This window comes from Neocloeon triangulifer, unplaced genomic scaffold, assembly GCF_031216515.1.
Source record: "Neocloeon triangulifer isolate White Clay Creek 2 clone unplaced genomic scaffold, ASM3121651v1 ptg000014l, whole genome shotgun sequence".
NCBI lineage: Eukaryota > Metazoa > Arthropoda > Insecta > Ephemeroptera > Baetidae > Neocloeon > Neocloeon triangulifer.
This window is the reverse complement of record NW_026775556.1, coordinates 11,116,476-11,143,980: the sequence shown is the minus strand read 5'-3', so window position 1 is coordinate 11,143,980 and position 27,505 is coordinate 11,116,476. Positions and strand designations below refer to the sequence as shown.

At 39.3% G+C, this 27,505-nt stretch overlaps 2 protein-coding genes and 1 long non-coding RNA gene across 7 annotated transcripts in view; 1 reads left to right on the top strand and 2 right to left on the bottom strand.

The window, feature by feature from the left end:
- LOC132201549 (protein Fe65 homolog) overlaps positions 1–2,307 on the bottom strand; it is a 44,586-nt gene extending 42,279 nt beyond the window's left edge. Inside the window, exon 1 of the mRNA XM_059627772.1 lies at positions 2,071–2,307. The gene's annotated coding sequence lies outside the window, so the exon portion shown is untranslated. The remainder of the gene's footprint in view (positions 1–2,070) is intronic.
- Positions 2,308–2,817: 510 nt separating this feature from the next.
- Positions 2,818–27,505, bottom strand: part of LOC132199370 (neurofilament heavy polypeptide) — a 38,486-nt gene continuing 13,798 nt past the window's right edge. The window contains exons 2-12 of one of the 4 annotated variants that reach the window (XM_059624022.1): positions 25,426–25,536; positions 24,052–24,203; positions 22,314–22,545; positions 21,479–21,722; positions 19,477–19,605; positions 9,352–9,414; positions 9,044–9,104; positions 8,863–8,990; positions 8,729–8,801; positions 4,885–7,253; positions 2,818–4,496 (exon numbers count right to left, since the gene is read on the bottom strand). In XM_059624022.1, the coding sequence (XP_059480005.1) occupies positions 4,897–7,253; positions 8,729–8,801; positions 8,863–8,990; positions 9,044–9,104; positions 9,352–9,414; positions 19,477–19,605; positions 21,479–21,722; positions 22,314–22,545; positions 24,052–24,199 (3,435 nt within the window). In that variant the 5' untranslated portion in view covers positions 24,200–24,203; positions 25,426–25,536 and the 3' untranslated portion in view covers positions 2,818–4,496; positions 4,885–4,896. Of the gene's footprint in view, positions 4,497–4,884; positions 7,254–8,728; positions 8,802–8,862; positions 8,991–9,043; positions 9,105–9,351; positions 9,415–17,991; positions 18,149–19,476; positions 19,606–20,419; positions 20,776–21,478; positions 21,723–22,313; positions 22,546–24,051; positions 24,204–25,425; positions 25,537–27,505 lie in introns of those variants that run through there. The other 3 variants (XM_059624023.1, XM_059624024.1, XM_059624025.1) reach the window with 3 other exon arrangements.
- Positions 19,316–22,716, top strand: LOC132199372 (uncharacterized). Of its 2 annotated transcripts, none has more exons than XR_009442101.1 (3): positions 19,316–21,366; positions 21,426–21,632; positions 22,325–22,716. It is a non-coding gene; the product is annotated as an uncharacterized LOC132199372 (long non-coding RNA). The 2 variants fall into 2 exon arrangements; XR_009442102.1 differs by lacking the exon at positions 22,325–22,716 and having other exon boundaries at positions 19,316–19,733; positions 20,747–21,366; positions 21,426–21,778.

The window sequence follows — 27,505 nt, the reverse complement described above, 5'->3', positions numbered from 1 at the left end:
TTTATATTGAAGCAGATTATGGAGCCTATGGAGGTGATCAGAAGAGCGGATGCTGTTTAAAAATGAATTATTCTACAAAAAAAAATTTTGTTTTTTATTAAGCGAGCCTAGAAATGATTAAATTTGCAACAAATTTAAATCACTACGGTCTATGTTTTTTACCCTGCCAGATGCAATGGTGGTAATTTTAAGTATGAATACAGAAAAAAACACACGCACACTTAACAATTATCTGAGAAGCTAAACTTTGAATTTATTTAATTTAATTTTTAATTTAAATAGCGTAAACGTTCGGCAATATTCCTATATTTCAATGTTGATCAGGTTACCTTATTATGTACTATCCGGTAATTTAGTAATAAAAATCTTAATAACTGCCCAAACACATCATTCAAATTTACAATAAACAATAAAGAAAAACAGTGTATGATCAAATTATTACATTTTTTAACATCATTTCTGATTAATCTGATCTATTTTATTTATTTCACAGTGGGAAAGGAAATTATTATTCAATTTTTCAATCTTGCTAGTTTTATAATGAATAAAACATAAGTAAATGCTTAGCGTTTTATGTTTAATTATTCTAAAAAAATTAAACACGCTCAAATTTCGCTTTGCATTCCAAAACAACTCGTTTTGCAGCTGAACAAGAGCGCACCTTTAAGGCTAGGCCGACGGCACGCACGCACGCATTAAGAAATTAAAATTTTTAAGACGACCCCGTAAAAAAGGAAATTTGCTCTGCGCCTGGAGGAAAATAAAAAAGACGAGACGGGCGCAAACAAGGGCCTAAAGGGGCGCGCCTGTGCATGCTGCGAATGCTGTGAAAATCCCACGACATGACATTATTATTTCTGGGCCGGCGCAGCACAAAAGCCAAGAAAATGCTTATTTATGTAATTTGCAGCATAATGCGCGCCGGCCGCTAAATAAAAGCGGCCTGGCTGCGGCGTTTAACGTCCCGGCCACTTTATGGGCACGGGTCGGAGGGAGGGAGGCCCATGAAAAATTCAGCCATTACGGCGGCCGAATACGGAACGGCCGAATTATTTGGCCCGGCTAAATTTGTACACTCGGAATTAAGTGCTCTCGCACCCCGGGTGGCCGGCAAACGGCCAATTGCAAATTGCGCCCGGGAGCGTATTCATTAGCCGGACAGAAGCACTTTGCTCAACTTCTATGTAAACTGCGACGCCAGGGAGTTTCTAGCCGGAATTGAAATTTTAGTGCTGGCCTGCAATTACGCTCCGAATTATTTGCAAATCCAACATAATTTGCATTTTCCATTTTAAGAAGTGTGGTGCATTCCAGAAAAGTTACTAAATATTTCAGCGGCAGTTTTTCAATGTTAGTATCAAATATTGCCATTTAAAAAGTTTATTTTTAAATTTGTTATTGTTTATGAGCGGTGTTGACATGCGCTAATTTTAATTTAAAAAATGCTTTAATAATAAACAGTAGATTTATAAAATTATTTACTTGTATATAAATATCTGAAACTCCATTCATTTCTGCTAATATAAAATTAAAATTAAAAAATTACACAATAGGTACGAGAAAAAATTGTAATTATTATTTAATACAGTAATAACATATCCTTAAATAATTTAAATCTTCCATGCTTAATTTTTAACAGCCATGCTCATTTGTTATTAATAACGTCATAAAATTAAAATTTTTAATTATTTTATTGCTTTATTATAGAAGATTTAACAATTTAGATATTTTATAAATTTATTTCAATTTTTTTAATTTAATAATTTACTTTTCATAATTTATTTTCACTTATTTATTAACTCAAATTAACATAATTTTAATTAACATTTTTTCCCATTGATTTTAACATGAACAGTGTCCCATGTCCCATGTATGGAAATAATTAACTAATGCAAATTAAAACAGTTTAAAGTATCAATAAATCTGGCCAAGAATTTGTAATTTTGAGGTCTATGTTTTCAAAAAGTAGCGTGGCCAATGTCAGAAGCGACAAAAAGTCGCAAATCGTAAGAAATTTGCTCAAAAATGATCAAAGTTTGATGAATGGCCTCAAGGTCTTTTGTGACTCACCCTTTTGTCCTCGAAGACGCCTCTCTCGAGCTCTCGACGCCTTGACGCAGCCTCTCGATCTCGATCTGAATTGCACTCGATCGTTTTCAGTGTCTCTCAAAAATCACGTCACAATCGGCAAATCGAAATCGGCAAGTCTGCAAACTTCGAAATTAGCCGGGTTTTAAGCGATTCGCGGAAAAGGAAGCGGCTCCGCAGATACACCCACTTGTGAACCAAACAAACATGTGTTTTTAGGTTTTTCGTTTTTCTCACCGGTGTTTGCACTGAACGATAGTCAGTTTTTAATATTGAGAACCGGTTCTTATAAAATCCAAGTGCACTGCCTTATGGGCTGAGCTGAAGTTGAAAATTAATAATTTTTACTCTTAAACTTTTTTGCTCAAAATCAATAGAAAAAAATAAAAATATATAAATATGAGATCGAAATTCAGTATTATTGTCTCTTGAACTAGACAAAATTTGTTGCTAGCATAAATTAGCAAACTTAATTAATTTACATAGTCAATTTCAAAATTTTGTGCTTATTGATTATTCAATTTATATTATTTACATTTAATTTTCAATAACTTTCTGCCTAACACTTCAATTGCTGATTTTTAAATTATGGTTTTATTTTTCTAATTTTTTCAATTTTTATTTAAATTGTTTGAAGAAGATTATCTTATTATATCAAGCATTATTTATATAGTGCCTCTTCTTTCTTTATAAACGTAGTAATGTTTTAGTCAATTAAAATGCGATTAATTTCAATTTCTCTTACGTCTTATTTTCATCTTTATTACAGAGAGAAGTGTACGTAGCAAATTATACATTATTATACAGCATTACATTTTGTGTTGAATAAAGAAATTTTCCTCTGCTCATCTTGCATGGAGAGAAAATCAAAATATTGGTTAAAAATTACAATACAAAAAATTGAAATAACAAAAAGGTTTTGCTTTGCAATTTAATTATTCATGCACGCTCCTTTAGAAATTGAAATACTTAACCCTCCACATCAGACGCAAATTGAGTACACGATTTTAAAACAAAAAATGCAACTTTGACACAATTCAGGCATCATATTTAAAATAGGCAACTGACTAGAGACCTAAAACACAATTTTTTTTGCTTAGTTTCCTTTCTACCCAGCGGATACTGTTAATAATTTTTACATTATTAAAACTCACATTAAAATCGTTTGAAAAAATTGGTTACCATTATTTGTTTCAGCTTTTTTGCGGGTTACAGATAACTTAACCCTAAGATACAAAAGAACCAGTAGAGCAATTTTAAGGCCAGCAATCTAATTGCGGCATGCACAAAACTTTGGATTCATTTATATCACTCCCGGTCATGATCCCGATTCAACAAGAATAATTTCCTAGCAAAAAATATATAATTCACGGTATTAATTTGTTAGATATGTTATGTTTTTCTCCAATAAATTTTGAAAAATCCACAAGCCAGCTATCGATGCATTTAGGTTTTCTACAACTGGGTCAACCAATTTTTTTTTCTCTCATGGTCCTCTGAGTGATTATCAATTTTAAGGGCCTGCAATAAAGCTCTCCAAAAAACAATCTCGTGCCAACAAACAGCTTCAGTGATTTTTCTGCTAACAAAGATCACATCTTGACACAATCTGCCCTTAGGAATGCTTATGTTATTTTGAGAGTAACATGCGTCATATAATATATTATGTACCTTTGCTCAGTTTCAAATTGGTTACAATTTTCTCTACTATTTACAAATCAAGCCGATCACTCATCATCAAAAAGAGGAGGAAAAGTAAGGCATGTAAGTATTCACATTCAACTACACAGTGCTATTTCCACATGAGTTGACTCAATAAATTGTACAAATATTATCTTGTCTCCTCTTTTGGAATCTAAAAATTGAATAAAAAATATTATCAGGCAATGCAGACTTGCTATGTGAGGGTTGATATATAATACGCAACTTGGAACTTGCAATTTTAGTGACACAATTTTTTGCTCTTCTAGTATGTGGGTTTTATATAATACTCTTGACAATGTTCTCAATACTGTTTTGGATGTGAACCCGATTATATTTTTGCTTGCGTCTCCAATGTTCATTATTGTTATCATTAAAAATCACAGGAAATTACATTTTTGTGTAAAGTGGTGTGTCCAAGCTTTTGCATTCCAACAATAAATTGTTATTCGCTTTCTTATTCTTATAACTCGCTATATACTTTAGTACAAAAATCATTAATGGGTAGCTGTGTGATATCCCTCAATAATAAAATCTGATTAATCCGTAACTGCGGCCACCAGTGCCAATAAATCCAGCTTGACTTTGCTCAACATAAATACTTTGACGAAAGCAGCTCTTGTCAGTTTTGACGAGAGCTATCTGTGGGTGCAAACAACGTCTATGCTCTCAGCGCCACGAAACCATCTTCAAACTGCGTGATTTGCCTGAAAATGAGACCAATTTTTAAAATTTGTTTGAAACGTTTGTTTATCTGAAAATGCTGAAAATATTTGTTAAGTATATTATTTACTACATATTATGGAGAAAATTTATCTTAACCATTGCCCCTCAATTGTAAAGATTTGATTATATTTTGAGCACCTCAAACACGTGAAGCGCAGTTGGTGGCTCATTGAATTTCATTATCTTTTGACTGCATGTGCTCCTGATAAGATATTGGTTAATTCTCAGCTATTAACAGCTCTTGATAATATTCTTCATATAATTTTAAAAAAACGTTTAAGCAATCAATCAAAGTCAAAAGCCTTTAAAATGATCTTGCATGCTAGATTTTTGCGCAAAAAGCTAAGAGAGAAACATCAAATTCCTTACCACTCAAGGGCACTAGTCGGTTTTTCCGCCTTGCTGCGCCCATCGCTCCCATTGGTTCAACTTCTTCTTGACTGTCGGGGTCATGGTCTTGATGGTTGCCTTTTCCAGCGAGACGTTTGGTGGCAGTGAAGCCATTCCGGAGTTGGAGTTGCTGCCATTGACCAGCTCGATTTCCTTGTCCTTTATGCCCCACGAAAAACTCTTCGGTCTAGGGGCCTTATTATCTTGCACTGGTCTCTCCAGCCTGTGCTCCGGACTTTTGCTGATGAAGGTCTGCGGTCGTCGGTTGAGGCTGTTGTTGTTGTTGGCCATGCTGGTTGGGACAGTGTTGTTATTTATCGAGTTGAGAGTTTTCTCCATGGTCGTGGGTTTGGCCTCTTCGTCATTCTCTTTGTCACTGTCCCTCGACTTCTGCGCGCCAAGGGTCTCCCAGTTGTTGTCCGAGTCCTTTGTGACCTTCAGCGACCGACGGGCAAACACTTTGAAGAGCTCGCACTCATCGGACTTTGCTTCTACCGCTGATGGTTTCCTCCTGAGCACCACCTCTTGTATGCTTCCGTTCTGATTCGGTTTACTTTGCGGAGCCTCTTCGAATGCCTTTGTTTTATTCTGGTGTCCGTTCTGAACTTTCGGCTCCTCTACAAGTTTAAGCTTGCTGGGCAGAATTTGCAATGGCGGCGCTTCCTCCTGTGGCTTCACTCTCTGGTTGACAATTTGAGGTTTGGCCACTTCGATATCAATTGACTTGGATTTGAACATCGATCCTCTCTCTTCTGTGCTCTTTCCATTGACAGCCAAACTCTTGACAACCTTCGGCGCCTCGAATAGTTTGACTTCGGGGCTCTTGGGCAAAACTTCAACTGCCTTGGTTTCGGCTGCTTTCTTTTCCACAGCTTTGACTTCCACCGCAGTAGGGTTGGTGAAAAGTCGAAGCCGTTGAGGGGAAGAGTTTTGCTTCAGCAACTTCGGTTTGTCCAACTCTTCGACAGAGCTGCTGCTGCTTCTCCTACTCGGCTCCACTTTAGCCACGGGCGTTTCCTGCTTGCTCTCCACAGGGTTCAGCTGCAAACGGAGGAACTCGGGGGTGCTCGGCTTGGCTGATTTTTCCACCCTAACCGGCCACTCGTTGTCTTTGAGTCGCTTTCTGATCTCGCTTGGCCGCAAATTGACTTCCTCAGTGCTGCTGATACTGTCATTTGAGGAGGTTTTTCTGTGAGAGCCACTCGAATTATTGTTGTCACTGAGCATGCTGTCCACTGAGGAAGACTTCCTGATGAAATTATCCGGCGGAGCGATTGACACCGGAGGGTCCGAATGTCTGCTCTTGACAACGCGCAATTTTACAGGCCGCACTTCGATTTTATCTTCAGAGGAGTCACTTGTCGGTAGCCAGGATTGCCTGAATCGAGGTGTGGGCCGCACGTCGTCACTCGTGCTGGAGAGTTCGGTACCGGAACTCAGGGAGTCGGAGGAAATCTTGAGATTGCGCTCCAGACTGTCCATCTGCGACTGACTCGGACTTCGAATTCTGCGGAAATCTTCGAGACTGTCCAATGAGCTGGGCGACTGGGCGCTGAACTCGGAGCCCCTGTGGGTGTCCAGGGAATCGTCTGTGTAAGAAACAAGAACAAAATTTGAAGGAGAAACCGGCGTTACAGGTGACACAGGTGAAGGCGGCGGGATTTCTGCCTTTTGGTGCACCAGCACAGGTTCAACTCTCTGCCGAGAGCTTGCGGAGGAAATTCGCCTTGGCTCTGGCTTAGGAGCCAAAATTGGAGGCGATCGGGCATCTTTCCTGGTCGGTGACTCTGCCTTTTCTTCCTTTTTCAAAATCGACTTAATTTCCTTGACAGGAGAGGTTGCTTCCTCCACCTTCTTGATAGGAGACACCCTTGGTAGAGGTACGGGTCTGTCTGGTTTGATGTCCAGTTTATCTGGTTTGACGATTTCCCTCTTTTCCGGTCTGGGCGCCTCAATTTTCTCGGGCTTGACGTCAATTTCCAACTTTTCGGGTTTTTCGTCTTCCGTGGATTCTCCAAACATGGCACTGAATTTTGAGGCTGCGGCGCTGGCTAGGGCGGCCTGCTCGATGCGCACGGCCGACACTGCCCTGCGGTAGGCCGGCTTGACAAGCGCAGGGTTGGGCTGCTCCGTGCTTGAGTGGCTGCGGGAAAGCTTGACCTCGGTGGCGGGCGCGTTGGAGGCGGCGGCTAGAGCAAGGCCAGGCGGCAGTGAGGCTGATTTTAGTTGGCGCTCAAGCATGGCTTCGAAAGAAAGAGGCGCGTGCCCTGTTGGCGAAGAGACAGTGATTTCAGCTGGCTGCGGGGTAATTTCAGGGCTGGGAGAACAGGGAGGCAAGCAGACGTCATCTGAAAGGGCACAGTAAGCTCAGATTTAGAAAGCACAAGCAAGAAGAGAAAATATATATTTATAAAATATTTGAGACAATGATATCATTTCAGCGTTGGGAAGACAAAAAGATTGCAAAAAGTATAGGCGACGGCACAACATATGCATAATTTTACAAGTATGATAAAAAAAGAAGCAGAGATAATATTCAAAACAACTAGACCACTTTGCAAAGATTTTTTATCAGGTTAGACGTTTTAAAGGGCAAAAAGGCAATGTTTATCAACTTGCTGAAGAGTAGAAGACTTTTTAAAGTGGAAAGAAAGTTCAATGGCAATTGCACTGAATATATTCTATAACATTGTAATTATTTAAAGCCTCTCTCTAATTCATACAATAATAGTAAATATAAAAAGCAGTTTTTGTCATTGCAAAAAATCATTTTGGCAAAGGATCATAATAGTTCAAACAATCTAACAAATTATACATTGTACACCCCAAGCACAAAATTGGTATAAACTGTAACATTAATATGAAAATGTTATGCAAAAATTGTAATTTTTTATTTTCTATAGAGTTAATTTTTGCAGACGTTTTTGCATTATTCTGATATAATTTTCAATTTATCTCATTAAAATAATGATTTGTTTAAGGAGTGTTTTTTTTTTTTCAAATAATCAAAAATTAATTTTAATAATGCATTTTTAATACCAAAAGCGTCAAATGTGCAATGGAATATAAATTATTATACAATTTTTGACATAAAAAGTGCATCAATGTTGCAGTTATGGCTTAAAACTGCGGTTCATTCTAGGATAGATCGGTCCACAGCTGGGGTCGCGCCACCGAGAAATCTCTGCTGGCTTTGGACCAAGGGGCGCAGTTTGAGCAACTCCAAATTCAAACTGTTCCAGTCTCGAAATGAATAATTTTCTAGAAAAAACTGGTCCAAGATTGGGGTCATTTTGCTTAGAATTCTCCACTGGTTTTGGGCCAGGAGCTGAGATTTGGCCAACCCTGAATTCTGACTTTGACCGTTCCAATCTAGGAATGGTAACTTTCCTAGAATAGACCGATCCAAGACTGGGGTCCCTCAGCCTAGAAATCTCCGCTGGTTTTGAACCAGTCGTTGAGATACGGCCGACCCCGAATTCAGACTTTGGCCGCTCCAATTTAGGAATGAACACATTTCTAGAAATGACTGGTCCACGGTTGGGGTCATTTTGCCTAGAAATCTCCGCCAGTTTTGGATCAGGAGTTGAGATTGGGCCAATCCTGAATTCCGACTTGGACCGTTCCAATCTAGGTATAAACACATTTTTAGAATAGACTGGTCCACGGCTGGGGTCACTTCGCCTTGCAATCTCCGTTGGTTTCAGACCAGAGGCTGCGCTTTGGCCAACCCCGTATACTGACTTAGACCGTTCCAATCTAGGAATGAACACGTTTTTGCCTGGGGGCGGCGCAATAGCGTTAACCGACACACTCCTGATACCTTTTTTGAAGTCCACAGGAAGAGCGCCGGTTTCCTCGGCCGCCTCTGGGGTAGATGGCAACACAGAAGGGGTCTGAAAAAATAAGGAAAGCAATAAATTCAAAACTATCAGACAAAATCTCAGCAGCGCATACGGTTTGAAGCCGTCTGAGCCGTGGAGGGCCGTGCGTCCTCTTCGGTCTAACTGCTATCTTGTGCTTTGCTGCAATGTGGCTTAGCGGGGGGATTTTGTCCCCATTTTCCGACTCCATGTCTCTCACGCCTGAAAACAACGAGATTTACTCGCAAAGTCGTAATTTGAGGCCAAAGCCCTACCGTCGGAATGGGACCTGTCGGCAGCAAACAACTGAACTGAGCCTCCCGAGATTTGGAAGTCCTGAAAGCAGAAGGCGTTGTTACTCTGTGCAAGTTGCTACTCATCTGCCCAAAATTGGTCTGATTAGCTAGAGACAATAATATGCCCTATCTTTGCATCATATTATCTTTTTACACTCGGCCTCGCACACACTGAACTTTATCTGCATGATAAGTGCGCCAACAGAGGACCAAATGTGTGTTTGCGGAGTGCAAATTCTGGGCGCGTGGGTGCGGTAATTTTTTTTTCAAATAACCTTTGAACTCACCTCGTCCATCTCGGTGCTGCCCATGCTGAGGAGAGACCCGTCACTGCAAGTACTGTGAGCTCCCTGCAACATAAAAGAAAGGAAATTTAGGTTGATTTACAATTAATGTTAATTAAATTATGTATCAACGTTAAAAGAAAATAAAAATTACATGCAACTTAATCAAGGCGACACGCTACACAATGTAATCGTAGAACGGATTGTCCAGCCGCTTTGAAAATTTGATTGCCGAAGATAAATAACGTCAATCAAACTTAATTTTTGTTTGATATTCGCCTTGACTCTGAATTAGACGTTTATCTGCTCAGAAATCTCCATGGCAGGAGTGTAGTGAGACAGAAAGGTGCGCGCAACTAGATTTGCAATCTTTCGTACAAAAGCACTTGGCTCAATCGCCGCTGCCGAATGAGCTAAAAGAGATTTTTATCGACTACTGGCCGGTGATTTCAGACTTTTTATTAATGCAGCCACGTGAATTTCAAGTTGATTGCAAGATAACTAGCTTTACAATGGTGTCTGGATTGGGATACCAAAAAGGGGATGTGAAAATTTTCTTGTTTGACTCGCTTGCCCCAGGATAAGACGGTCTAAACTAATTATTTCAAAATGTTAACGAATTCTATTTTATTTTTGAACAAAGAAGTAATAAAATTTAACTATTCAAACCCTTTGCAAAAATATTGTGTCGTTCTTAGATTTTAATAAAACTTCTGAATTAGAAAAAAAAATACTTTTAAAAGAAAATTTTTTGCAATGAACCCATGCAAAAGGTTTAAAATTCTAATCTTTTATTTTTAATTTTCTGGTATAAAATTTTCTTTCGACGAGATCAGTTTCTATTGTTTCTATGCCTATAATACAATATTATAAAAGCAGCGAAAGCTTTGCATTTTTTTCCAAAGCAGATAATCAGAGCTTTGAATTAAAAGCATTTTTCTTTTAATAACTCTTGGATCAAAGGCCGTGAAATTCCCAGCATTGCTTTTATCTGATTCACTGAAGCCGTAAAGCAGCTTACGCGCTGCAATCTCGATGAAATGTTCCTACTGCAGTTTCGCAGCAGGGCGAGAGCAATTAAAATTCTCCCACCTCTCGGCAATAAAATAATTCTGATAGCTTTCTGATACAGCCGATTAGAAATTACGGCATTTGGCAAAGTTCAACTTGAGGTGATGGGCAGCAGCATCGCGTAACATTATCGCGCGCAATCGCTACTTTCCCTTCCTTCATTGAAAAAACGGCAGTCAGGAAGAGAAATCACGTAATGCGCGCTTTTGTCCTCGCAATCCAGTTATTCAACAATTCACGCCGGTGAGCCTTTTATCTGCCGCCGCTTGTCTCTTAAACCAAAGTTTATGGTCGCAGTTTGTTCAGTGAATTTTGCGTTCCCCGACAACAGGTTTCCCTCGTCCAGCTAGGTTCGCTCTCAAATAATGCATATGCGAATCTCGAGCACCGTCCATCAACGTCATCCGCCTCTCCAACTGCGTAATGAGAGACGGACGGCATTTATCTTATTTCAATTAAGGAGGCTACGTACTCTCGCCGATTCGCATGCGAGATGATGTCTATTTTACTTAACCAGGCATATATAAAGAATAATGACGCTTCTTTCAACTCTCGTCAATGCATTAGGCCTGTCGATTTTTATCTGCCTTAAATGAAGCTTCACGACGAGAAAAATTAGTGCCTTAAATTAGTTAAATTTGTTCTTGTGGTTTATTTTTTAAAAGCGTTCAAACAGTAAGATTTTATCTTGACATTCTTCGATTTAATTTTGCTGCTTGATGATTAATAAAAACTTTTTAAGAGTATAATTTCCCATTGATAGATTTCCATATAAGGAAAAGATTGATAATATGTTTACACAATCAAATAGAATCAAAGTCTCAAGTCAGTAGAGCATGATTTTTTTTGCATTTAAGATGATAATTCTTCTTTAAAATGTCGGAAATTCATTTAATTCACACACATAAACCCAACAAGCAGAAATGTTGAAAGTTTATTTTTAAATGTTTTTTGTTAATAATTTCAATATGTGAAGTCCTAAGCTATATTGAAATCTTCGTATAATGTTTCCAGATGATGTTCAAAACGTTTCGGCCCAAAAACGACCCACAGAAAACCAATAATACACGACAAAATTGATTTTATTGCAATTTAAATTAATTAATAAATTCAAATTATTTTAAGGCGAATAAACTTTAAACGAAAAAATATGTTTATAATAAATGATTAATGAATATAAAAATAATCATTGCCGTAAAATAAAACTATTTATCACACTCAATAAAAAAAAACTCTTTAATTATAAATCTCATTGTAAGTGGCTTCTTTATTGTACCAGAAGAATAATTAAAAAGCATCCGTTTACGTCTTTAACTAATTGTAGGGTTTGCTCGTCGGAGTTCAATCCCGATAATCGCTGGTGCGTAGAGCGGTGTGGACCAAATAAACGCCGTGGCCTCGCGCGAACGGTATAAATAAAAATGTGCTCCTCATGACAATTGCCCGGCGCGTCCCGCCGTCCCGTTACTTTTATCTTCATGTGTGTGCGTTTACATTTGAAAAACACGCCGGCCAGCTCATGCACGCAGCCAATAAAGAGCAGGTTTTTCGTGTTTTTCACTTGCCGAAACTTCATTTCAAGTTGTCCAGGCCACTTTTTTGCCCAAACCGCGTCCCGCAAGTGGATGCTGGTCGGGTACTGAACGGGTTAGTGACAGGGCTTGCAGATCTCATTATTTCCAAGCCGAAGCAGCCTATCAATTAATTTTAACTGGCGAAATTGCGACTGCAATTATATTTAACGACCTTTTAAAAATTTGCAAAACGGTCTGCGGAAATTGGCCAATCCGCGAGGTCGTATTAAACAAATTTTCCAGCTAATTTTTGCACTGCGTTTCGCTTCTCGGAATATTGAACCCGAGAGCAGAGACGTTTCCTGTTCAACAACGCGGGTGCAGACTATCGCATTGTTTTTCCCTCTGTGGTGCATTTCAATAGCGTGATTGTTTGATCCAGTGCACTTTGAGCCGCGATTTGCATGATTTGCATCTTCATGCGAGTCGCGTTTCCGCTTTTGTCCACACCAACCATCACCTTTCAACCGTTCCTTTGTTGATTTAGCGTTTCGCATGCTAAGCTTTTTTAAATTGAAAAAAAAAACGACAAAACTGGACACCAAAATTAATATCTTATAATTATTCTTTTGGCATAAATTGTATTTTTCACCATGGGTAGAAGAAAATTTTGGCAATACTTTACAATTGCTTAATTTTTGAAAATTTAAATTTCAGTCGTAAATAAAAATTACACTACAATGTTATATTCATGGCATTGGATAGTGAAATTAAGTTTCAGATTTTTTGTCAGGTATTTATCTAAATACGCAATTGTTTGGTATTGTCGGTACGACTGTTTTTATTTAATATGCATGTTCATGCACACATGCATTTTGCTACTCATCAAATAAAATTATAATGCTGCACAGCATAATTATTTGTATTCAAATCCAGCAAGTAAAAATAGAAAAGAAAAATAATATAAAAATGCATAATTGCAAGATTATTAGAAACTTGCCATTTCAAACAATATTCAGGAATTGAAAATCAGGCGCTCACATATTATAAAATGATGTCAAAACGCCCCACAAAGCTTATTTGTCAAAATAAATTTAAAATTAAAGATTTTAAATCATATGAAATTTGCTTTAAAAAAAAATGATCATAGTATTTGAAATGTTAGTTGAAATTTTTACACACCATATTTTTTATAATATTCGCAGCCAAAATCCCACAGGGGATAATTTCTCTCTCCCGAAAAGAGCCATATTTGTTCTGTAAAAAACGTCATTTAAAAAATCTTTTATCTTTCTTATAAAAAAATCCTTCCCAATTACCAATCTTATGTGCCCTTGATTAGTCGTATAAATTGGAAATGCTGATTCAACTAAATTATAAACCATCTAGAGATGTGTCTGATTATAAAATTAACCGCTTAATTTATTTTTTAGTGTTATAAGCTCATAAACTCAAGGTTGAAGTATGTATGAGTTTACAACAAGTCCGAATCAGCTCAAGGTGCGTTGTGCTCGAGTTGAATTTCACGCCTTTATATAATGCGGAATAAAATTGTTTTCTGAGAACTGAAGAGGACCCACACAAACTGACTGAACAGCAAAACCTTGACTGTTCCAGCCGAGCACACCTAACAATGCAAGGCAACAGCCGGACGGTGCTGGGCATCCGAAAGAAAATTAAAACAACGGATTTGTGCAACGCACATTTAGGTCCTCGCGTTGGCTCATAATGCTAATTGGCGAACCACGGACACTGATTGTGTGCGCTGCCGTCTGTGCTCACTCTGCAGTGCACACGCATTTGCTCCACATTCCCGCGAGGGGACCGAATTTCTCACGCGCAGAACAATCGCAATGCAAAATAATAAAAAAAGACACAATGCGGCGTGAGTGTGTGGATACCTCAAACAGAGACCTAATGATGGAGATGAAAACGAAATAATAACACGCTCGTAAGTGGAACTAACACTTTTGTAGTTAATGGCACGTCGGCGTGAATAGGGGTCAGAAATTATGTATGATGGATCGGAGAGATCGCTTCGAAAGACAATTGATGGGAACATTTTTATTCGCGGACTGTTTTTCTGCAGCTATAAAGCCAAGGAAGAGATGATACTACAGATCAAACAAATGTTTCTGAAGATATGAATTATACCATTCCTGACCAAAAACAATAAAAAATGTTTTGAATGATAAATAAAGAGGTATATTTTAATGAGCTGCACAATTTATTTGTTGATTAAAAGCTTTATTTTTCTATTTAAATCTAAGCCATGTGCAAACATAAAGAAAAAAATTAAACATTTTGTGACTGAAAAGAATAAAAAAAATGATAAAATTATGGTTAAAATAAATATCAAAATATATGAAAAAATTGTGATAATCATAAATATAATGAACTGAAAAAAATTATTTATTATTTTTTGCTGTAGTATTATAAACAATAGCCCTTAAATTTATAAAATTATATAAATTTTTATAATTTCCAGAATTTATGGTTTTGTACTTTTTTTAAACTGCGGCGAATGGGGTCTTTTTAGTATTGAAAGTTTTAGCAAAATTCTTGCTAATGGTGGTCCCGTTTTTACCAACAATTTCTTTATTTAAATGAATTTTTTTCAACAATTGCATGTAAAAATGTACTGCAGCAACGAGTAAAAATAAACAACAATAATAATAACAACTAACGACGCAGTGGGTGTTAAAAAGGAAAAAGCTTCTTTTGCTTCCAAGAATCAATGGAATCAAAAAGGTCAAATAAGACTTGCTCACTTTTGCGATGATGTGTCAGCGGCATCGCTCTCTCGTCGAACGGCGGAACACACTAGCTTGGCTCCAACATGGCCGGAGAGCACCCAGGATGAGTGAATGACTAGCGAGCTCGGTGCCCACGTTAACGACTAACAAAGCTGTGTGTGACCGTGATGCAGCCGCGCACGCCGTAATGCATTCGCCCGCTCTGCCGCTAATTAAAGCCGCGGTCTGCCAACGCCATTCGGCGATTTTATCAAGCCTCATTTACCCATGAATAGTGGACAGAGCGCAGCCGAATGTTGTTCGTTTTTTGCGAAGTTCAAACTCTTATCAATGTTTGCCAAACGTGCCGGTGATAACGAACCCATTCTCTGTTGGGATAGTCTAGATACTAGGATAATTGTTACATAAATAGAAAAGGAAAAGCTGTTTGCATTTGGTTTTATTGCGAGTTATTCAGGTTTATATTGTTTTCCACGCTCAGATTGTGTGTTTTGATTTCTACGCCGGCGAAGCAGGAAAGCAGCGATTACAATGATAAAATTTTAAAATTCACAACGGCGAGAAAGTGAATTGAATTACTTTATGGACGCAATGGCACACGCTATCAGCAAAACTAAAATTCACTTTCTAAAATTATATATTTTCGGCCGAGTTTACGATATTATACTCGCACACAAAACACACAGCTCGAGTAATTAGGAAACGCTTTTTATGTGTAGTCTTACGACACACAAATACACCGCACGATGCCTTTGTTTGCAAATGCGCGCCTCTTTTAATTCGTACAAACAACCGACGAGAAGTATAAAATGTACTTTTAAGGAGTGCGAATGAAAATGTCACCTCCGCACGGCTCTTTACCGGCAACAAGGAAACTTTCCTGAGCGCACAGTAAGTTGTTCATACACTTGCTACTCCAAAACATAATTAGGCTTCCTGTCTGCTTGCGCTCGCCGGCAAAGGGCCAGTTTCATTATAGGTATCCCGTTTCCTTTTACTTGTGGAGATTCAACTAACTAAGTTTCAGGAAGCACCTGTCTCGATTCTTTAATTAATAACTTAAAAGGAATGCACGTATTTGAGAAAAGAACAGATTGGAAGCCAAACAAACTTCTTTACACAGACCTGATTTAAAGTTTGAACCAAACTTCCTTCCTATTTTATAACACATACACTGCATCAGAATTATTTTTCAAATTTGATTATGAAATATTTGTTGTTTAATATTTAAAATTGGAACGTTTTGATTGACTGGTCATTGAATATTTCATTTCATTATTTTTGTTTTCAATTCAAAATACAAAATATAATTTTTAATTTTTATTCCTGACTCTTATATTAAGTTTGGACGCGAGAAATCCTAGGTTTTCTAACAAAGTACCAGCAGACCTAGCATAAAAAAATATTTAAGCGATTTTCAGCTGTAACATTATTTATGTGCATGTTGACAGAAAAAGATACAATAATTTTATTGCGCATGGCCATAATTGGGACGTCACTATATATGTTTTTCGGTTTTGTTTGGTGTTCCAACGCAAAAAACAAAATTGAACAATCGAGATGAGTCACCGCCGCGCTCATCGTTTGTTCATTTCACGTGGGCTCCATCGCGGAGGATGCAAAAGTGAAACGCGCTGCCTATGCTTGATGCGCGAAACACAATACAAAATAATAGCAGATGATAAAATATAATCCTCTTTGAGAATGGAGGTTACGGAAATGGAGATGCTCTTTTGCACTCTCCAATGCAAGCGGATGGAAAAAAAGAAAAACGCGCGGTTCAATCGGTGTCACGTGGGTGGACGAAAGTCACGCAACCCGCGTGACCATATAACACACAATGGGACTGACTGACTGTGTCAAGAGACGCATTGTGATGCAGACCAACAGTCACTAATTTGGGCCCCCCAGTCGCCCGCTTCCTCCGCCACCTCTGAGGAACTGTTATTCTCATTCTTTTTCAAACCTACTTGTTTTAGTTTGAGAGAGAAAAAAATACAGCGACGAGCTTTCGTTTTTTTTTTTCTGAGCTGTAAATCGTTTTCCTACTCCAGGCGTTACATTATTATGAGTGTTCTGAGTAACGAAAAATCGGCTTTCATTAGCCAAAATTATCATTTTCACTCGGACGTGCTTTCTAATGATTAATTAGCCGCTTGTTGTTGTTTTTCACGTTATTTGCGGCTCCTGCCTATAATTAGAGGATAATCAAAATTTAATCGCAAGCTCTTCGATGCAAATAGTTTTTAATTGAGACCAAACGTTGTAAAAAAACTCAACTCTGGCTTGTTTTGGGCGTTCGTTCTAGAATATAGAATTTTAACGAGACACACCAACTCCGATGACTGTGTCGATAAATTTCACGAGCGTGCAGGTTTCAACATCGCCTAAGTGCTTCACATTTTAGATGGTAATTTTCGACTCTGATGAGTTCAATTTTACGGAGGAGCATAGTAGCGGTACTTTTGGGCGAAATGGAAACCGGCCGTGTGGACCAAACGGAGCCAACACGTCATCTGTGCGAGAGGGATAAAGTTTTCTCCAGAATTTGGCAATTTTGCAATTCAAACCATCGATCATTCAACTTGCAATCCATAACTGTTTCCTGTCGCGAATTATCGCTTAACGTTGATAGCACCATTGAGGAGAGGTCCATCGCCCGCAGCATCAACAACACACGCATCTCCGAAAGAAGCCTCTCAGGCCATAGGCCCCGGACATGTGCGTGGAAGAAATTAATTCATAAAAAGGGGCCATAAAAGACGCTGGGTCGGAATGCTTGTATCCGATTTCACGTTATAAAACGCGCTTCGTTTCGTGATAAAACGGAATAATATCTAAATAAGCCAAAACTTTTTATCACACGCTCAAACGTTTTCCTGAAACTAATAATTAAAGTTTAAAGCTTTTTTAAACTGAATTATTTCAATTTATATATGAGAATCTTTTGGAACAAATTTAATTTAAATTTTAAATTTTTTCATAAACAATTAGCTAGAATAAAATCTTAGTTTATTAAAAATATCATATATAGATTTCACTAAATTATTCCTCATCTCGATCAGATTTTGGATAAAAATATATCATTCTGATCACCTAAATTCTCAGATATCTTGAATAACTTTTGCATAAAAACGAAAATGCTGAACATTAACAAAAAGTTTGATGTTTGGCTTGAAATGAATTAAAAAAAAAAAAACATTCAAATAATCCTTGATTAGGTAGTCGCCTATTGCGTAAATGACATTCACCAAGTCCAAATAAGCAAATCGAGGTCAGTTTGCAAAAAAGGTGTCACTTACTTCGGGGCTCACCTCCTCCTCAGGCATGTTGACAACGGACAAAAACAAAACACAGAGAGAACGAAGGAACACGTCACGTATGCAACAATGTAAAATGCTTATCGCGAGCGGCACTGCACAACACGGGCCATGGTTTCGGCAGGACTGACTGCAAAGCTCGAAGCAAGCCTGGCTGCCCGCAGGTAGGAACACAGAAAACTCGCACGCCAGACCAAGAAGACGCGCGGCGCGAGATAACGGTAGCACTACGCTATAGCTTATTAAAAGAGAAACCAATGGCTGTCAGTCACAATCTGTTGCAGGTACGGTGGAGGAGGCGAATTTCGCGATCTATCTCGCCCATCTGTCAGCAAGCTGATTCAAATTGCGTAGCTAATTATGATGCACAGACTTGGCGATTTTCGTAATAATATATTTATCAAAAGTGAAACTGCGCGCTTGGTTAATTATTAAATTTATTGCGCTTTATCGTTGGTTGTGAAGTGTTTTGTAATTCGCGCGAGCTTCGGCAATCCGATATTGTTGCGCTGCAATTTTATATCGATGGATAGGCAAGGAGGGCAATGCCAAAAGAAAGAAATCTCGAGGCATCGTTTAATTGATTGGAGAATTGTTTGTATATTTTTCTACAATTTTCCAGCAGTTGTATTGATCGCTTCAAATAAAGCTTTCAAAAATCGAAGATTTAATTTACAAATTCCCTGTATTTTTGTAAATATTACAAATGAATTTTAAATATAAAAAAGTCAAAGCATCTTAACTCTAATGAAAACAATTTAAATTATTTTTTATTTAAAAAAACAAACATGTTTGTATAATTACTTTTTAATTTTAAATATATCTTTTCAAGACATTTTTTTTTCATCTTATTAAATAATTTGATTTAAGTTTCTATTGTTTTCTTCAACCAAAATGCATTATTTACATTTTAAGAGTTTCGCTGCAAACTTTAATACGATCGAAATGAAAACTGGCTCACTGGCTGTTAGAATCGCGATCGGTTTTCACTGCGCGTTAGGCAAGTTCTAAGCACCAGCGTTGCGAGGGAAGTCTAACCTGCTGCAATTTTATTATACGGTTTATTTGCACAGCAAAATAAGGGAAGCTCGTAAAAATATCTACTGTTCCAATTTTACTGGGTTAAAATTAATAAATAAATTCCAAATGAATGCTTCTAGCAAAATATGAAATTTCTGAGGATAAAACATGGGCGAATATTGTAAACTGCCTTTTATTTCACTCACGAGATTTTTTTTCTTCTTTATCTTTCTTTATCACGACTTCCGTTTTTATTACGTGTACACACTATCGATTGTGTGGCCAATTTAGGACTTTGTGGAAACAGCCGGTTGGTGCACACGACACATGTGATTGATCTCACACGCTAATTTTCCTACCAGTGCACATAGGCAAATTGCACCAATTTATCTAGAGCACCGGTGGAATGATAAAATAAGTAAACAGACAGAGAAAAATTGCACTCACCGTGTTGTTGTGCTCATCAGCAGTGGTCGGCGAAACGCCATATGGGGAGCTCGGCAAACCCAAATCCTCCTCCTCGTCCTCGCTTCGGCTGCGGCCCCGTCGGCGGCGCACCGCTTCGAACAGCTCGGCCTGCAGCAAAATTCGCCAGTTGCTTTTGAAAAATTCACAACACACATATCCATGCCAACTGGAGGCAAGCAATACATACGGGCAAAATCAATACCCTTCGGTGCTCGAGTTGTGTAAAAGATATCGAGGTGAGCACGCGGCGTTATTTATTTTGTATGTAAGTTTTGTTCACACTCTTATTTTATCTGAAACGGTGCCAACTGTTGTGTGGCGTGTGCATATTATTCCGTGTGTATTGCCCACACTTGCATGTTGGCATAATTCGGTTTTATTGTGTTTAGAAAGGAACGACTTGCACTTTCCAATTCATTGCCTGCATTTTAAGTTTTAAAAAGTTTGGTGCTCTCTTGGGCAATCACACACGGAAGGATCGTTAATATTTTGGCTATTGTTCTCCCGCGTGATTTAAATAGCACAGGTTAATCAAAACTACCCACCAGACAATCTCTACTAACAGTTTTATAATTTATTAAAAAAAACGTATTAAAATATGGTATAGCAGTTAATAAATCAAAGATAATTGTGCCATTAACATTGGCAGAAGTAGCTTCGTGCATTCTAGGCAAATAAACTTCATGATTATGCAAATTGAAATCAGTTCTTCATTCCCAGCGCCATTAATCTTTCCGTCAAGAACATCAAGCATATTTTTTTTTCTTTTTAACGCGACAAACATCATTATTTTCCTTTAAAAACTAATGAACTTCATAAAACTATCCAAGAAAAAATATGAATCTGGCATGACGAATGCCCATAATTATTGCACACGAGAACTCTCTCTCCGGGGCCCAGATTCCCTATAAGGCTCATTTACCCATATTTTGCAAAAAGTCACGTAAATGGCGACGGCCGGCTTGGAGATGATTGACCCCCAAGAAGCGCCGGAGCGTCGTTCATCCACTTCGGCCTCCTTGCTGCTAGCACGGGGGTTGATTGTGTATTTGACTTTCTCCGGGTTCTTCTCCAAGGGCATCATCATTGTGGCTCAAGTGTTATTTACGGACGCCGCCGTTTCTAAGCCAATTTTCTCAAATGCCCTCTTGACCACACACGCACGCTGATGACACTGTCCCAGAAACGCTAACACCGTGTGGGTGTCGCGCATTAACCAAAATTACAAATTTGTTCAAATATTTTCCAGTCCGCTTTTGTCGAGCACTTCAAGCCTTTGACTGGCTCTTTATGAGGAAATGAGCATCGGAGAGGAAGTGGCTTGTGGCTTATCGCTGGGTGTTTAGCTTTTTAAAAAGCAGAAATGTTTCATAGTATTGTGTGTGCCCTCAGCTTATCAAACAGAGAAAATTGAGGTCTGATACCCGAGGAAAAAATGCGGTGATTCACTTGTACTTTCGGTGTACTTAAAGAGTATGAATTATCGCCCTGCATACAAAATCCACTCCTTTTATGAGCACCTTTGAACGAGAAATTCAACTCGGCACAATGCAAACACACCGAGAATTAAATAATACCACGGTGCCCGGCCAGAACCAGTCAGGTAAGTATTATGCTTGATTTCAAGTGTGCAGCAAGTGGCTACAGGAGAATTGGCGATTATCAAACTGGAGCCTGAAGGCCAACAAGCCAAATGGGGAATTTGCAGCATATAAATGCTCAATTTAGTGCCAGCAATTCAAAGGGAAGCGAGTCGCGGCAGAAACCCAGCCCAGTCATTACAAATACAACAACCAAGGCAATTTAAATCACATTAGTTGTTGTACACCGCGTTGCCAACCAAGAAGAGCCTTTTGCAGCTTCTATATTGTAAACATTTTATTTTAATTTTAATCTCTATCTAAATTGAAGTATTGTTTTCTCTGCAGGTCCAATGTTAGTTGATGTTTTCTCTAGCTAAAAAAAAAAAAACGCTGCTCACCCGAACTCCTGCATGTGAAGCAATCGGCCCGTTTGGATGCACACCAATGAGTGGAGAAACTGCTCCATTCAGTTTATGGTGGAGGCTGAATGACTCGGGAATATCCATGGCACTGCCTCCTCTGGGTGAAGAAGAACCAGCTCTTGACTCAGAGGTAAAAATCGAGTCGTGGGACAGGCTGAGCCCTCCTGACAAGACCCCAGCGCTGCCTCCATGACTACTGCCAGACAGACCACCAGCACTTCTGAAATTAATAAAATCTTATTAAATAATATAAAAAAGAAAAGCAATAAACAAAAAATTCACACTTGAAGTACAATTGGGAATTTAACAAATTATTACATAAAACACTTTTAAATACTTAATGCAATTAGTTCATCTAGGAAACACTAAAAATAAAATATTTCTCTGGTATAAATTGAAGAAAAATTAAATTGGCTTGGAGTTTAAAGCGCAGATTGCACAGGTTGGTCAGGTGACAGTCAAATTATTTGAGATAACATCATGTGATGTAAGGTGCAAATAAGACTTGCAAAATTCAACAATGATTTCACCCCATGCCCATACATGATTCATCTAGAACGTTATCTCTCCGAGATTTCAGATCAAACAAAAACAAGATCAAAAGAAGCCCATAAAAATACATTGTTATATTTTTAGCAGCACATCATTCTTTTTGCTGCCGTTTTTCCTGGTCTTGTTATCTGCATAAACGTCAAAGGCTAAAAATAGCTGGTGGGCTGAATTGGCAGGCAAACTATTACATCCACTTGGCTATTGATTGATTGGTTTTGCCTACGGTGGAGTGAGTGACGGTTAATTTGATTAAAGTCACCTTTTCCGCAGTTCCTGCGTGCTGTCCATCAGCTCGCTGGCCGACCGTGATCGCAAATGCACTTCTGGTACCATCAGGTGATCGCCGCCATTGGGGTTGCAAGACTCGCCCATCTGCTCAGGTAGGTCTTGAGGCGCCTCGGGCACCCTGGGGGCGCGCCGGAACATTCTCTTGAGGCCGCGCAGTGGGTGAAATCGGCGCTTCTTGGGCTCTGGCTGATGGGTTGTTGACCCTGCAATTAAAATGCAAACATCAGCACCTGATTCAAGTGTGCGGTCGCCTACTGAATAATGGAAAAGTGCAAAAAGTTGGCGAAAAAAAGTCGCTTCATTTGCACGTTGTTTAAAAGGGGGCTGTCTATTTTTCTTGAATGTGAAAAGAGAGGAGTCTGGATCAATAAAAGAATCACTTTGCATTGAAAAATGGCAAAGGTTTATTTGACCTCAATAAAAAGCAGGAAAAAAACTAGCAAATGACAAAGAGTGAGATTTTTTATCCTGAATAAACAGTTTGATTTGTAATTATTGCTCGTTAATCTGCATGAAAAATGCAGGCAGATCGGCGTGGAAAATGGGGGCAAACCAAAGGTGCGTGCAAACAAGAGAAAATGTGTGTGCACAAGGAATTACTTGATCGGGAAACCAATCGATGCCGTAATTAGCCGCCCGACTCGACGAGTGAGAAAACAATTTCATAGACCAATTACGTGCCTGCACGTCGGGGTCTTGGAACCTCTGCAGTGCAGAATGATGAATTTTTGTCCACGCTCCACCGGTTCCAGAAGAGAAACAATTCAAAACAACGCAGCAGCAGAAATCGGAAATAGCACGCGGTGCGCACTGCCTAGCGTGCAACTGAGCACTAAATGCAAATAAGTTGTGGCGTGGAGGCATGAAAGCCCGCAAGTTTTTTAGTTAAAGTCCTTGTCAATATTATCGATCCTAGTCGTGCTCTTCTTTCCTTTTCTTACGGCAGAGAGACTAATTGGATTTGCAGCTGTTTGGAAACTCCGAGTTATACAAGTTAATCAGCTTGCAATTGCTCAATTGACCAAAATGTGCGTGTGCTAAATTCAAAAGTTTAAACGCAAGCACTTGCTGTGCAGAGTAAACCACGGGGTCTGAAGGACTTGAATTGGGTGCTGGCGAAGCCTTAATAAGGTTTTATTCGTCTGTCGGAGCAAGCGTGGCTGGAAAACCCGATTTATGGGGGCAGAAAGGCCAAATCTGGAAGACAGAAACCATCCATTGAGATATGCGGCGCCTTGATTAATGTCCCTCTGCTTCGGCTGAATAAATAACTCGTGACTTGCAACGAGACGCAGATGGCATTAATCAATTTGTGGAGTTAATTTTCCATAGGGATCACTTTTTGTCATTCTCACGCCCGCCCGAGTTATAAATAGAGAGAGTGCTCTCTGTGCGCCGCGCACGTTTCAAGACTTCCTCTCCACTCAGTTTGGACTAAAGTGTCGTTATTATTCTTTCCAGTGATTCAAGGTCTAGAGCGCAGCATCTGACAAAGGGCATTTTTTGCTCCTGCTGACTCGCAAAAGCCAAAAAGTCCATTATGTTATTTCGGGAGAAAATTAGTCGCATTTCCAGTCGGAATTTCCCACACCGCATGTGAGGGGCAAGGCCCCTATTGTAAAATGGAGTCGGACGTAATTACGGCAGAAAATTTATTTATCTCACGTCGTACGCTTTAACAGCGAGTGCTAGTGGCATAGTAGTATTACCATTTTTGACGGAGTCACCAGCAGCAGGAGCCTCGTCGCCGGGGTCAGATGGAGGTGATGATTCCCGCACACAGGCTAATAGGCTCGATGAATGCCGAGAGGTCGGAGCTCCGGCTGGAGCGCCCCTGCTCGCTGCCTGCACGCTCATTGTTCTGAAAAAGCGAATCATCTCAGTAAAGAGGAGTAACGATCCAGATGAAAATCTACAGAATAATACCAATTTCACTTATAAAACTGTTTAAAAGTCACAAGAACTACTATTAACTATTGTTGAACGCTTTTGCTAATGTAGTTGTGCAATTGAAAGTTTACGTTCCTGTTTAACCTCACTCAGCCCTAAAATATTTATTAATCTGCTTTATAATATTAGTGTATTGAAATAAAATATTAACACAGTAAGTCTTAGTAAATTTGAATTTAAGAATAATTGTCTTATTCTTAAATTCATGTAGTTTTGCTAATAATTAATCAGTATTTTGTTTTTTTAATATGAAATTTTTTGTTTTTACATTTTCATTTGTTTTAACGTCGGCATTGACTGGAAAAGTCAACAAAGGATAAAACTAAAATAAATAAATATGTGGCTGTTCTATTAATTTCATTAGCAAAAAAATTGTATTGACATCACACCAGCATTGGCATTTTGTCAATGAAGAAGAAATGTTCCCACACGACTTTCGCTTTTTAATGCAAATTTGATTACCCTCATTAAAGCAAACTAGCGCACCCAGCAAACTGCGTCGAAATTATATCTTCCTGAACGTAAAAAGTAATGATCACCTCATTTGCGGGAAAATTTTCTAGTGCAATGCGGCGGTGATTGCGCGGACTTTCAATTTCACTTAACTCCATGCATGTGCGCATGTAAACGAAAATTTCTAAATTAAAAATAATACATACATATACAAACCACGCGCACGACACCAAATAGAAATCAATAATTACGCCGGTGGCGCTGGCGTATTAAAAGACGACGTTCTTTCTTTCTCGTGTCGGCGATAAAACAGCAAATAAAAGTGCGCGCCATAAGTGATCTCGAGGGCGATTAAATTAAAAAAAGAGCACAATGTGGGGGTGACGGTTGCCGAGAGATAAATTATTATACAGGCCACCTCTCTCTGCATTTGGAGAGAAATGCAAAGCCGGCGAAAACAATCCACCCAGCCACTCGGTGCCCCAGATATGTACCCTCGAAAAGTGCACGGCTCTCTTGAGCGTGCACACTCACAGGCAAAACCTGTTTGGGTGAAGGAAAAAAGTGTTGAGGGCGACGCCCAAGAGACGAACGGCGTAGTGAAGCGCACCAAAGAGAAACTAACTAAGTAAGAAGTTGGTTGGTTGGTGCTCTGCTCTCGACTTTATTTCGGTCCTTACCCGACTTGGATGTAATTGCCTATTTCCAATCACACTGCAGCATCGTCCACGTTAGTCCAATTAGACATCATTACTGGCAGTTTCTTATCCAAGCGGCGCCTCTCGATCGATCTGGAACACATGCACAAACATCGATTAGCTTTTTTTTTTAAGTTGTTGCTGCTTCTGGCGATTCGCCATCTCATTGTCGGAAAGTAATGAATGTGAGAGAGACAATGTGATCGTGTGGTTTCGAGTCTCATGGCGAGCGCAGATATCGCGAAAATCTGTATCATTAAGGACGTGCCCCTGATAAAATCGGGACATATAAGCGGCCCTGCTGAATCGCAAATTATGTGCTCCGGTCCAATGCCCGACGTTGTTTTGCAAAATGAAAAACTGTTCAGTTTCTAAAAGATGATTAGATTTTTTAGGTTAAAAAAGTCTAATAATACTTAATGAATTACCGCTCTCATGAAGGAAATGAAATGAAAAGAAGTTGAATTTGTATTAAATTGCTAGCTGTTGCGGTTTTTTCCTTGCATTAGCTTTTAAGGGAATTGGTGTCAGCCATCGGTAGTGTATCTCACAAAGAGCAGAAGTATGCACTTCCAGCGGGTATTGTGCTTTGGGTGAGCACGGCGGACAAAGGTTAATTATTCGATGTTAGAGGTCAGCGTTTCGAGCCATCAACTTCACGCTCGAGGAGATACAAATGCAAATCTTTATGGTTGATCGCCCTCATTTGAGATCACGGACAAAGGGGGCAATGAGAGGTAAAAAAATCACGTCATGAAAGTGATGCGTCACATTTTGAACCGCAGTCACTTTCAAAGCTTGAGTTATAAATCAGAGTCTTGTTCACTATTACAAAAATTTAAAGACAAAATATTTAAAATATAATTAAATTTAAAAAATAATTACACCAAAAACAGTTTTTTACCAGCGAACTTGCTCCGTTTGGCGGTGTCTTGTGACAAGAAAAGTGGCGGCAAACAATTTCAGCCCTTGCCTGACGCCTCACTCACGTGATGCAAATTTAGGGCACACCCCTCTCATTCTCATTTTCCCTATACTCGCCAACTCTCCAATTAACCGCGTTCGAGCACCTGCTCCCTTCTTTCCTAAAAGCACCGCGCTCAGCACCAATAAATTAGGACATTACATTAATTCGATCGATTTCCCGGCTCGCAAAGGCAACTCATTTCGGCGCCAACACACACATTTCCTACTGATCGCACTCCTTGATCCGCAATTTATTGGTTTCCATTGAGAGCACCGCTGAGGAAGAGCAGGATTGCAAACAAATTCCGTCTGAAAAGTCGGTGCTTGGCACGGACGGCGCCTCGGGCGGCGCGAAAAGCACATTGGCAGAGAGCGAGGGCGAAAAGCAGGTCGATATTGCAGCCTAGGCTTGAGTGTCGGTTTATCCGCCCTTCTCCGCAGCATCTATGCAGCCCGCCGTTGCCGAGCGGCAGAGCAACAAGTCCAGTGACCCTGACCTTGCCCTTGCAATTTGCATCCCCGTTGCTTTTCTCCGCGGCCCAGCCAACTCTCAGCTGGCGAGAGCAATGATAATTGCTGGCAAGCAAAGATGAACATATAATGTATAATGACCTCGTCTCCTTGTGCATTTTTCATCGGCAGCTCCTTTTTGCGCGGCGCAGATGATTGTAATTTATGTGGGAAAAGCGGCGAGCAACTTCTTCAAGTGCAAGATTAATTAGGAAATTGTTGCGGCGCCGCTTATGGCTCGGCAGCCGATGGATTGGTCAATAAAAATAGATGAGTGAGCGGCTCTTCAAGTTGCAATTCTCGAGTGTGTGAAGAGAAATGAGTGCGCAAGTGCCCACTTGAGCAGTGCCTCGTAAATACTTTCAAGGAAAAAATTGTGTTACTGTATCACTTGTCGCTAAAAGTTATACAGTCATATTATTGTATTATTGGAAATCGTTATTGATTAATGTTTCAAGGGAGGTGCAAAAGTTTATCCACACATATTTTTTTTTTAAGATATTTATTGATTCTAATAGCACTAGTCCAGCCAAGCCAGAAGACTTATCGGCTGGTGCTATAGGTATTGACGTATAATGCTGATTTC